Source organism: Pholis gunnellus (assembly GCF_910591455.1).
Source record: "Pholis gunnellus genome assembly, chromosome: 15".
NCBI classification, from domain to species: domain Eukaryota; kingdom Metazoa; phylum Chordata; class Actinopteri; order Perciformes; family Pholidae; genus Pholis; species Pholis gunnellus.
Genome location: NC_136542.1, coordinates 8,323,201 through 8,336,209, shown reverse-complemented (window position 1 = coordinate 8,336,209; position 13,009 = coordinate 8,323,201). Strand labels below are relative to the sequence as shown.

At 41.8% G+C, this 13,009-nt stretch overlaps 2 protein-coding genes across 2 annotated transcripts; both read left to right on the top strand.

Moving 5' to 3' along the window:
- The first annotated feature begins 5,816 nt into the window (after positions 1 to 5,816).
- LOC306706862 (actin, alpha cardiac muscle 1-like) lies at positions 5,817 to 9,073 on the top strand. Its single transcript, XM_079174095.1, has 7 exons — positions 5,817 to 5,917; positions 6,414 to 6,552; positions 6,817 to 7,141; positions 7,225 to 7,386; positions 7,729 to 7,920; positions 8,505 to 8,686; positions 8,765 to 9,073. The coding sequence occupies exons 2-7, from the start codon at positions 6,424 to 6,426 to the stop codon at positions 8,906 to 8,908; spliced, it is 1,134 nt and encodes a 377-aa protein (XP_079030221.1). The 5' UTR covers positions 5,817 to 5,917; positions 6,414 to 6,423; the 3' UTR covers positions 8,909 to 9,073.
- Positions 9,074 to 10,807: 1,734 nt separating this feature from the next.
- LOC306707545 (gap junction delta-2 protein) lies at positions 10,808 to 12,463 on the top strand (the record flags this gene model as incomplete). The annotated part of the gene is made up of 2 exons (XM_079175050.1): positions 10,808 to 10,878; positions 11,620 to 12,463. The coding sequence occupies 2 exons, from the start codon at positions 10,808 to 10,810 to the stop codon at positions 12,461 to 12,463; spliced, it is 915 nt and encodes a 304-aa protein (XP_079031176.1).
- Positions 12,464 to 13,009: the final 546 nt, after the last annotated feature.

Here is a 13,009-nt window from a genome sequence, read left to right as displayed (position 1 = left end):
TTTGTTTTTATTCATGTATTATTCCTTTTTTTACACTGTTGCATGTTCGCATGACCTCCATCCGCCTCCTTCCACCCCTTCCTTCGTGTCTGTGTTAGATCAAGTGCCGTGAAACTTTAAATTTGACCAAGTTAGGTCCAGAATATTATACCATGTAGTATATCAGAGGGACATCAGGCTGTGTTTAATTCCATTTCTTTTAGGCTAGTTGTTAGTTTCAACTCATGTGGCTCAACCGAGTGTGCTCTGAGCTTTCATAACAAATAGGGCAGGGAATGCTTCTGGATGAGCAAACACTTTAGAGGAATATCATGGTAAATTACCATTTTCATCTGGCACATACTAATTTAGTGACCTCAAGTCACCCTTTGCTTCATTGCTGCTGTTGGGGTCAGTCCAGTTCGCTTCAGCTGAGCTTATGCTGAGCTTCGAGGCCAGAGGTAATGTTGTTCAGAGGAGTTGATCCTTTCATGAAAAGGTTTTATTTTCTGCTATTATTAATTGTTTTTTTTTTCAGGCATAGATTTGAGGTAATTGTACTTGACTGGAGTATTTACATTTTTTAGATACTTTGTCCTACATCACTGCATTTCAGGAAGAAATCTCTTACATTTTAACTTGACTACATTACCTCTGACAGCTATAGAGACTCGTTACTTTGCAAAACATATGCGGCTTGTAAAGTGGGATTTCTATTCAGTGGAAAAGAGAAATTTCTTTCTTACCAAGTCATTTTAATCTTCATTTTTTTTGGCAAAAGTGAAAAGGTCTCAAAGGAATTCTTAAATTGTAACTGTTAAGCAAAGATTTTAGTATTGTATTTATACATTTGGAGGCTTTTGCTGATTAAAAGGTATGATATATAGACACATTGTCAGTCGCTGTTTGTAAACACCGGCTCAACGAGCGAACAAGAGAGAGAGAGGGAGAGAGAGAGAGCACCCTGATGGTCGAGCGAGCTAGAGAGTGAAAAGAGGGGCCAGCGTTAGTGAGAACAAAGCAGTGAATCAGAAGAATAAAACATTCTGACTGTTTCATGACGGTCATGTTTTTAAGCACAAATAAACACACCAACACCTCCTCACACACCAACAATCTGCTCACTTTTGTTTAAAGGTTAAACTCATTAAATGTGGAATTACCCGGTGGAATTTCAAATAACTTTTGAATCTTTGATAAATATTGAAGGCGAACTTTACACTAGTCAACAGCAAACTTCACAGTAAGTTTACTGCGGAGGCCTATTTCCGGCTGAAAAGTCCTACCGAGGCACCTTTTCCCCTTTTATCTTGTGATACACTTTTGAAGCTGGTGAGTCAAAAAGTAAAACATGAAACAGAATCACAGTCCAAATGAAATCCCAGCGGAGCAGATGGGGTTATACGGACATGCAATAGAGAAGAAACCAAATGACACATTGATGTACACCTGAACTATTTAGGGGTAAAATGTGCAATACATTAAGCAATGCTTTATTGATCGTAAAGGCAAAATTCTCTTTTGGGTCTGGAGAGGAATTAGCTTCATAACAGCATCCATGAAGCAGATAGGGGTATTTATATCGAAGCTCAATTAAACTGTTTAAATATATGCAAGACTATCAGAGCGCAAAAGCCTATTTAGCTGAACTTCTTCTTGGCAAGGTGTGTACTAAACTCACATGCTTTCCTATCAGTTTTGACTGGCACTGCACATTTGGTGCTACCACCAAAATAGCTCAGGATCCAATACTTAGGGACCCCTATAAAGAATTATCAAAATACTCTTGCTGAGCAGCCTACCTACAAATCTGGGTAGCTGTCTTTTTTGTAGCCTATTTAAATTTGATTCATGAATATTTAGATTTCAATCCAAAGCGCTATTTAACCTCATTTTCTACCCCTTACTCCTGACTGACGCACACAGTGGCAAAACCTCAGTCATTTTTTTTTTTAAAGCGCAGGTTATAATCTGAGAGAAAAGATGAGTTGGCCAATGCCCGAAAGTGTACTGCAATATGTATGAGTGTCATAGACCTAGTTACATCCCTATTTCGTCTGCCCAGTTCTGCTCCCAAACATCCTGAGGATAGAAGAAAAAGATTTCCCAATTTTATTTCAGATTTCTGTGTTTTTGGCAAACTTAGCAGACGACACAGCGCGATAGACCTTGAAGCCAAGATGACAGTGCCTCACTGAGAGGCTACGAGAGAGAGAGAGAGAGAGAGAGAGAGAGAGAGAGAGAGAGAGAGGGAGAGGGAGGCAAGCTGGTGAATTTTTCATTGGGGTCTGATACTGGTTGTGGACAACGCCTGCTTCTACTGGCTGCAAGGAGCCTTGGGAGGGAGGAAGGGAGAGAAAGCGAGAGAGAGGCCTGCCTGTTCAATTAACCACATACTGCTCTGTAATTTCACCCTCGCGTTCACAAACGGGCACAAATGCACACACACACACACACACAAGGTGGAGGGGGTACACTGGTAAATGGCTATTGTAGGAAATGTCAGTTTGCGAGACATCAAAGTGGGCAAGTGGAAGAGCTTTTCCTAGTTTCTAATGACTACATTTAAGGAAGATTTTTTTCTTGTTTTTTTCCAGAGGGTTGGAGGTTGGATAATGTAGTTTCCGCCTAGAAGGCTTTGGGGAGGGCCGTAGCTAAACATTGAGGCCATGTCCTCTGCTTATTTACTAGGAGCCTGAGAGGACCAAACAACCTGAGAGGAGTTTACAGTTATTCAGTTAAGAATTTAATCATAGTTGTCAGTTTACATTAACTAAACAAATTAGATTTTACTCGTCTGAAAAACATGTTTGGATCCTTAGAATAGATAAGATGGTCAATTGATCATTTTAAAAGAAGTAAATAAGAAAAATACAGAAGGTAGAAGAGTTTCCTGATATATCAACAACATATAAAAAATCTATTAGGTGCATGCAAAATGAATAATTAATTTTGTTTGGAAAAGATTTTTTCAATATGATTTCAGCATTTGTTTAAAAGACTGAACGATTAGCCAAACATTTGTTTAGTTGATCAAATATATTGTCAAACAATTCGAAATATCGATTAATTGCTTAAATTATTTATTAAGCCGAAAAATATCTGATTATTTATATTACATTTAACAGTTTATTTCATTATATATTTAATATTTCTTTGTATGGACTGTTTATTGGACAAACAAAAGTAATTTTATCCCCCTCCTAAAGTCAGAACTTATTTTCCGAGTGTCACTACAGCGCAGTCCTAAAACATGTGGCCTATGAGCCTATTACATAACAGATGTTCATAAAGTATACAACATAAAAAACGTGCATTTTAGGAAAGTGAAACTCAGTATCAAGGATAATGCAAATATTTGCTGAGCCCCGTGCTACTTTAAGGTACCGAGCAGAAGACTTTAACATAATCCAACAGCTTGTCACGTGTTCAGTGCACAGGCCAGAGAGAGAGAGAGAGAGAGGACGCCCAATTTTCACTGAGCAATATGTTTCACGTCTTCTTTAGCTTCGACCTTTGAATGGCCCCTGATGCTCAACACAGATAAATGTGCCATGTTGGAAAGAACAAAGTGCTTTCAGACCATTTGTATTGAGCAAGCTTTTGATGAACAGCTCAAATGCTAATCCAGCATGGGGACATTCCCATATATGTGCACATTATTGATTTAGGTACAAAACCTTGCCTGCATCAGGCAAATGACTTCCCCTCGGGGTTTTTTTTTTTTTTTTTTTTTAAAAAGGCTTGTACTCTGTTTATGATATGAAATTCCCATAGAAAATCTATATTTTCTTTTTTTGTTCTAGACGATTTTGTCCTTATTATCTCTTGAGGCCGATCTCCAGAGGGCTCAGTAGCAGCAGCTAAAGTGAAAGTCACACTACAGGACTGTTGGATCAACCTCCGAGTGTCTCTGTGTCTAATCCCGGCTCTGGCATGAAACTTTCACACCCGTGGCTGCTCTGAAAATGAGCACAACAAATATTTTAAAATGTAACACTACCACTATATCTACATCCTGAGCCCTTGCCCTAGCAGTGATAGTACCTGAACACACTATGAAAAAAAGATAGCTGCAAACACTGAAATATCATTTGATAACCACTTCATATTTTGGCACAAGGGCAAACGAATGTTGAAAGTCCACCTGTCCCTCTTGATCTCAACAGTTCTGTTCTCCATACACAGACTTAACTAAGCTCTGGTCATAAAATGTTATCATTATTTGAATACTGGGGCAAAATGATGCTTAAAGCAGACCACAGTCTACCATTCATTACGTAAGACCAAAACAAAGAGTCACACAGTGAAGGGTTATGGCTCGGGGTCGGGTGACAGCAGCATATGATTCATGGCTCGCTGTGCCCTTTTGTCTTGTCCTCCTTGTGGTGGGACCGTCCACTGCTCTTAGCCAATGTTATTTCACAGCCTTCAGAGCTCGCTCCCTGTCTGTTTCAAGTAAACCGGCAATGTCATTTCCTATGTCTTGTTCTTTCCTCAGTGCAGAAATAAAGAAAGAAATATGGCATGTGTCACAACAGGAGATGTTCCTTTTTTTTTCATTGTTTTGATGTCGTAAACAAAAAAAAAGAAGGTATCAGCATTGCTTTTGATTTATCTGTAAGGGTTTCTTACATGGAAAAATGTATTGCCTTGACTTTTACTGAATAAAAAGGTAATTACCAGACCAGTGCCTGGTGTTTGAGGTACCAGTATGTGTTCAGACAGAGGAAGAGAAATATGCCAAGGAGAATAAATTCAATGCGCTGCGATAACCTTTGATATTATACCCAGGCCAAAGTATTTCTTCCTGTTAGATTTTTCTTTTGACTGAATATTGTGTGAGGCTGTTTGAACAGGACATTGAAAAATGTTTTAGCATATGGTTTGCATTACCATTTCTCTATAAAATGTCAATCAAAGTGAAAAATGCAAATGGCATACGAGGAAAGCATGACTAAACCATGAATTTTAATCATTTCAAAATATTCCATATGCAGACACAGCGTGTTACATGGCCAGCACATCAATAACGTCCAAGCAGCTCATTATAATTATGAAAACGCATTGATTTTATGCAAATGAAATATATAAACGTATCGGGAAAATATATATTTTCGTTTTCCATATGGTGTATCTAGCAGCATGCTTTTGTGTTTAAAATATGTGCTTGAGGTTTATTAAAACTGTATTGCGTGGTAGACACACTCACGCTGTAGTAAAATGGGTATGTCTGGTCCAAAGCAGTGGCTTCCCCCTCTTTGTTCACACAAATCTGAAATGTGGGGTTTGGAGCTTCTAATAGAGTCAAACAGCTGCTGACACCAGCTGTGTGGCACAAGTGGTCTCTCTATTTTGTATTACAGGGCTACATGTGTGCTGCCAGTCTGAACTCATTTATGCTTAGGAGACCTTTCCAGAGACACAGACACACAAAAAGATGGATTACCGTATTATTTAGAATACCAAAAACTGTGGATATGTATTGCTTCTACAAGTCATCAGACCCTTGTATTCAGATAGATGTGACTTGGGTATTGGCTCTTTCTGTTTAAAATCTATTGATTCTACTGATGATGGCTTGTGTCCTAATTGGATGTTTTATTCAGTTTGTCTTTCTTAAAACACTGCTATTTTATGAATATTATACTGAAATAAGACATAAGAAATATGTATTTATCGTGATTTATGGGTAGAGAAAAGATCAAAGGGAAGTCTGTCATCGTCTGTCTGTCCTCAACGCTGTCCTGATAGGCGGCAGGGCACAGATGTCCGCGCGGGAGTTCCCTCTATCTGCCATGCCCTTCATGGAGTTGCTGTTGTCAATGGGGCAATACCTAACCAAATATGGACACCTGTCTGGGTATAAATTGGTCCGACGTGACAATTCGGTACCCCCGGTTTACACACTCAAGATCTGGCGCCGAGCGCTGATCTGGTGAGTACTGCATGGATGACCGAACAACTGAAAAGAGCCAACCAGTGGATTTATAACAATAGGAACGATACATTTTAACACGAATGGCCGTGTCTTCCACCTTTACTTAACCAAATGTCAAGATCTTACAAAAACGAATCATCTAACAACATCGGCACCTATTTCATCAGCTTCGTTCTGCGGATTGTGGATCAAAGTTGTTGTGAAATTCTAAAACAATAATAACATTTTACAGCTTAGTGACCCGGCAAAGAAAATCCGAAGACTAACCCTTGCAATTCAAGACTATATAATATTAGTATCAGCAACAGGCACAACTAGTAAACACTCAATTGTTTGTTTTTTTTGTCCACAAAAAGCGACATTATTTGTGTTTGTTGTGTCTGAAAAGAAGGAAAAACGTCAATCCCCCATTCCAAACAAACAGGTGATTTTAATGCTGGATCTAACAGTGCCACTGTGTGGGTGTGCACGCGCACCGCCGTGTGTGTTTCAGAGCTGACATCATGTGTGACGACGAAGAGACTACTGCCCTGGTGTGTGATAACGGCTCCGGCCTGGTGAAGGCTGGGTTCGCCGGTGATGACGCACCTCGCGCCGTCTTCCCCTCCATCGTTGGTCGCCCCCGTCACCAGGTAAAGTAAACTATGCATAGAGTCCACCAACGTTCAAGATGAATATCACTTTCAGGTGTTTGCATCAAACAATTGATGGCCTTGAATGAGGGCCAGGTCCACCGTGCGTAATTGCGCACGTTTTTCAACTGATACCTGAGGAAAACAGTCCGTTCATTATTCTGAAAAAAAGTTAAATTCTGCGTATAGTGTTAGTTATGATACCCTGTGATGGTAGAAGGTATCCACCACGTCACGAATTTCCATGATCGTTGTTGTTATCAGGGCGTCATGGTTGGCATGGGCCAGAAGGACTCCTACGTCGGCGACGAGGCACAGAGCAAAAGAGGCATCCTGACCCTAAAGTACCCCATCGAGCACGGCATCATCACTAACTGGGACGACATGGAGAAAATCTGGCACCACACCTTCTACAACGAGCTGCGCGTGGCCCCAGAGGAGCACCCCACCCTGCTGACTGAGGCCCCCCTCAACCCAAAGGCCAACAGAGAGAAGATGACCCAAATCATGTTCGAGACTTTCAATGTCCCTGCAATGTACGTGGCTATCCAGGCCGTACTGTCCCTGTACGCCTCTGGACGTACCACAGGTGTGAACGATTTCTTAAGTGTGAACAGGATTTTGTTCAGTGAGTTAATACATTGAATTACATGTTCACGTATGCATCATCAGGTATTGTGCTGGACTCCGGTGACGGTGTGACTCATAACGTGCCCATCTATGAGGGTTACGCTCTTCCTCACGCCATTATGCGTTTGGATTTGGCTGGTCGTGACCTCACAGATTACCTCATGAAGATCCTGACTGAGCGTGGATACTCTTTTGTCACAACCGGTGAGTAGACTACTAGTTCATAATTCTGACGAATTTGGGTTGGCCATATCATCAGAGCATCGTGTAGGCCTACTGTATTTTCAAGTTGTCATTACTTTAATTTATTTACACACCATGACTCTAAACGTTGAAAGAAAAAAAAATGTTTCTGTTTGATGTTCCAATCATTTACCTGCATGTTAAAGTTGGTTAAAAATTGAAATAATGAACTTTGTTTTGGAGAAAGTAAACTTGTAATTTCAAACCATGGGTGAAAATACTTTTCAAGCGCATGAAACTATCCTCACATTTTCTTTGGTGTTGCACATTTGACTGACTATAAACAACTATGATCACCTCCAGCTGAGCGCGAGATCGTGCGTGACATCAAGGAAAAGTTGTGCTACGTGGCTCTGGACTTTGAGAATGAGATGGCCACCGCCGCCTCCTCTTCCTCCCTGGAGAAGTGCTACGAGTTGCCCGACGGTCAGGTCATCACCATCGGCAACGAGCGTTTCCGCTGCCCAGAGACTCTCTTCCAGCCCTCATTTATTGGTGTGTAAGGGCGAGAGCAGACATCGAAGACTTCATTTAGTTGTAGTGACAATGTGAAGAGCTTTAAATGTGTCACACAGTGATTGATATTTAATTGTCAATGGTCATTTAAGTTAGCCTTAAGTATATAAATTAATCTTTCTTATCAACAAATACATTATATTTTCACTTGTTTTGGGGCACAGAACAACTTTTATTCTAAATCTCAAGCAAATAATCTTATTACGAAAAAATATAATTTCAAACTAAGATAAAACTTATCAAATCAGAATTAACACCGGTTGAACAGGTATTTCTTTCGAAAAATGGACGTGCTTATTGTTCATATTAGTGATTGGCTTGCTAAATATAATCCCCAACTGGTGGTCACAGTTTATCCACTTTCGGCTTCACCACTTCATAGGCGATAAATAGACATGAGTAATCTAAAGCAGGGGCTTATTGTTCACATTTGTGCCATGGAGCGCGCAGCTGTTGGCGGTGCTGTCCATTTCAGCACCTGATACGACAGCTGACGCCGGTGTCGGATGTGTTCTTTGCAGCGGTGGGTAAAACCCACTAACTTGTCCGCTGTATTTGCATAGGTATGGAATCTGCTGGCGTTCACGAAACCACTTACAACAGCATCATGAAGTGTGACATTGACATCCGTAAGGACCTGTACGCCAACAACGTCATGTCCGGCGGCACCACCATGTACCCTGGTATCGCTGACCGCATGCAGAAGGAGATCACTGCTCTAGCCCCCAGCACCATGAAGATTAAGGTGACCGACTGTTCAGTGAATATGAATGGGACATTTCACTGATTAGATTCCGAGATTAACAAATGTGTTTGTGTTTAGATTATTGCCCCCCCTGAGAGGAAGTACTCGGTGTGGATCGGCGGATCCATTCTCGCCTCTCTGTCCACCTTCCAGCAGATGTGGATCAGCAAGCAAGAGTATGATGAGGCTGGACCCTCCATCGTCCACCGGAAGTGCTTCTAAGCTCCAGACTGCCCCCTTCCTCACCTTCTGTTACCTCCCCCTTTCTGTGACAGCAACCCAGTTTATGGGTTAGAATTCGTGTGTTTTGTCGTCAAATTCTTTGTTTACACTCAACTGCAATGTATATGTGGATATGTACAAATTTATGAATAAATGAGAACCGTATCTTTATCTATTTATTTCCAGTTTAAATCTGAAACATATAAGGGTGTTTTTCAGGATGTGGATTAGGATCTATAAAAAATCTCCCTCTCTGTCTCTCGAAAGCAGCCAGACTCTGTCCTTCCGTCACGTGATGGATGAGTAAAGGTTATTAAAGATTTGAATTAGAAAAGATTACAGGGAGCGGAGAGGATAAACCACCTCAGGAGAAATTAACCGCAAAAAGTTCTATTGAGTAAAAACACTGCTGTCACGTGATCGGTAATCCCCAGTTTCCCAGATTCGACAAAGTACTCTCACTATACCTGTAAACCTACTGAATGCATTTAGATGACGCTAATAATATATAGAATACATGGTTATGTTAAACAATTTCCTAAATAGATATACAGAAACATCGTCTTGACAGCTGAAGAATGCAATAAACAAACTAACAGGGGGGAAGTAGTAGTTGTTTATGCTACATGCAATGTAAATACATTGTAAAGCCACTCAATTCAGTTTAAAGAGACAAACGCACTATAATAATTATTATCAAACCACACAATAGTCTAATATTAGTGCACACAATGCAGCGTTCTAAATTGATCAAATCTCAGAGCGCTATATACAGGGCGGGGTCACGTATTTTGCTTCTATTTTTAAACCTCCACAGAGAGAGAGAGAGAGAGAGAGAGAGAGAGAGAGAGAGAGAGAGAGAGAGAGAGAGAGAGAGAGAGAGAGAGAGAGAGAGAGAGAGAGAGAGAGAGAGAGAGACAGGCAGGCAGGCAGGCTGCCTTGTAAAGCGATTAACAACTCGGATGGTACTTTCACTCACTGTATCCAGACCATCTTTGCCCGAAGTAAAAACAACAGCTCTACCAGCCGGGCCAGCAGCCTGCACAATGGGGAGGGATACTTCTGGGCAAGCGGGGGCAGTCCGCTCCAAGACAGAAGATTGGGTCCATTTACTAAACCTATACCCATATGTTTCGGATATAAGCATATATAAAATGTGATATGCTGCATATAGTATTGTTTTGCCCCAGAAGGATGGGCATTGTTAAAGTGCACATGTGGTTATGTAGCTCAGTGAGTTGAGTGTGATAACAATACAGCCAGGGTTGGGGGTTTGATTCTCGGGTGGAGCCACCCATGCTAAAATGTATAGACTAAAAAAGCCTAACACTCTGGACACAATCGTCCACAACAGTATTCACTGAATTGTGAACGCTATATATATAAAACGGAAATATTGAAAATCAGAAGTCCTGGTACTCCTGGCTGCGCTCCACCGACCTGTCTGTGCGTACGTGACGCATGGGAGGGGGGAGACTACTTAAAGGCGGATTAACGCTGGCAAGACATTAAATCCAACCTCCCTCCATCCAGACGCAGCGCGCAACCCATCAAGCTGACCTGAAGATCGAAAATAGGAGGGCTTATAGTAATCAGCCCTTCAGACTCCCATGACAAGGAAAAGTGTGGCAACGTCGTGGGAGCGCTCGGCACACACAGCAGGACGCTTACTGGCGCTGTGCGCTCAGCACATAACCAACCAGATAGCGCGCAGAGAGACGAAGAGAAACCGGGACGGCAGCAGCATCCCGTGACGGATGCATTTTTGAGCTAAAATCGGACGTTCTGGAGACTGAAAACAACGAGAGTCAGAGAGAGACAGGACGGGAAATAACGCGTTTTTTTGGAGGGATTTGAACAGAGTGCCGTTGTGCTCTAGTCTTCTCCGGATGCACAGAAATGGGGGAATGGACTATACTAGAGAGGCTCCTGGAGGCTGCTGTCCAGCAGCACTCTACTATGATAGGAAGGTAAGATGATCAACAAAAAGAAAGAACAAACGAAGAAACCCAGCAGCCTCCAGGATCGTCTTTAGCATGGTTCCCAGTCCCCCGTTTCTGTGTTGTGCCTCAAGGATCTTCTCTAGCATGGTGCCCAGTCCTTCGTGTCTGTGTTGTGGATTTTTTCTCTTGTTCCACAGATTTCCCTTTTTTCCTCCTTCTAAACGAGACAGCTAAGTAAATCAGTCGACAGCTGTCCTTTCAGAAGATGGGATGCTGTTGCAAACAGCCTAAACCAAACAAAAATTCACGGCATTTAATGTATTCATCCATCCACTTATCCCTTTGATGTTTGGTGTTGGTGAGTTTGAGTGGTGGTTGTGCACTCACGGGTGGCAGAAAGAGATCGAGAGAGAGTCGGCGTTGTCACCTCTCTCGGTTAACAAAGCTCACACAGGTACAATCAAAGCAATGGCAATTGCTCACATGCCATTTCATTTCAGCCATCAAATCAGAAAACACACACACCAAACAGACACACCAATACACGCATATTAACAAGACCACAGTAAAACAAAAAAAATCAAACACATCAATCCTCAAGAGCGTCCTGTTTCAGCACTGGACAGCTCCCTAAATCCAACACACCCGAATTGGACTGTGAGCGCTCCAGCCGTCGAGGCTGCGCACAACTGAACCACATTTGTATCAGTGAACACACATATATTTACACTTATTTTCACATTGTTTGTTTGTTTGCTTGCTTTTTAGGATCCTACTAACAGTGGTGGTCATCTTCCGGATTCTAATCGTAGCAATAGTTGGAGAGACTGTCTATGATGACGAGCAGACCATGTTTGTTTGTAACACCTTACAACCGGGCTGCAACCAGGCATGCTACGACAAGGCATTTCCCATTTCACACATTAGATATTGGGTTTTTCAAATCATCATGGTGTGCACCCCGAGTCTTTGTTTTATCACGTACTCGGTGCATCAGTCGGCCAAGCAGAAGGAGCGGCGGTACTCAACAGTCTATCTGACACTAGATAAGGATCAAGATTCACTCAAGCGAGACGAGAGCAAAAAGATAAAGAACACCATCGTTAATGGAGTACTTCAGAACACAGATAACTCCACCAAAGAAACCGAGCCGGACTGTTTAGAAGTCAAAGAGATCCCTAATTCGGCAATGAGAACTACAAAGTCCAAAATGAGGCGACAAGAGGGCATCTCCAGGTTTTACATCATCCAGGTGGTTTTCAGAAACGCGCTGGAAATAGGCTTTTTGGTTGGACAGTACTTCTTGTACGGATTCAACGTCCCGTCGGTGTACGAATGTGACCGCTACCCCTGCATTAAAGATGTCGAGTGCTACGTCTCCAGACCAACGGAGAAGACTGTGTTCCTGGTCTTCATGTTCGCGGTCAGTGGGTTCTGTGTGGTGCTGAACCTGGCAGAACTCAACCATTTGGGGTGGCGGAAAATCAAAACGGCCGTGCGAGGCGTGCAGGCTCGGCGGAAGTCCATTTATGAAATCAGAAATAAGGACTTGCCGAGGATGAGTGTGCCTAATTTTGGCCGCACTCAGTCCAGTGACTCTGCTTATGTGTAACACATGGAAAAGAAGCAGCGACAAAACGTGTAAAAAAACCATGATGGACATGATGGACAGCGCCGCACGCCTAATTCGTGTCATGACTTTAAGAGTGGGCAGATTTCTTTGATTTGTTGGTCTTTTAATGACTTCATGGCAAGCGTGGGTTACACGTTTGTTTACTTATTTATTATTGCACTGATGCAACTTTTTAGTAACGTTTATACTCTGTAAGATGCTTAATGGAGACCATGTTAACGTGTTCACACATTTACTCCTTGTGGGCTTGTTCTGCTGTACTTGAAGAGAGTAAATGCAAAAATTGCACTAAGAGGTGAACACTTGAGGGCCTGACCTTATCCAAAATGTGCTACTGACCTGATGGTGTTTTTAAGACATTTTCTTTCCACCTGTTTTTGGCATCAACCTAATTAAATGGCATCATACACAATGGTTAAAGGACAGATCTATCCTCCAGATTTATATTTGCATTGATATAAAAATCCTTACTAACTATGGTTCAACCTAGTTGAAATACATCATCGTAATTCATATTTTTATGTT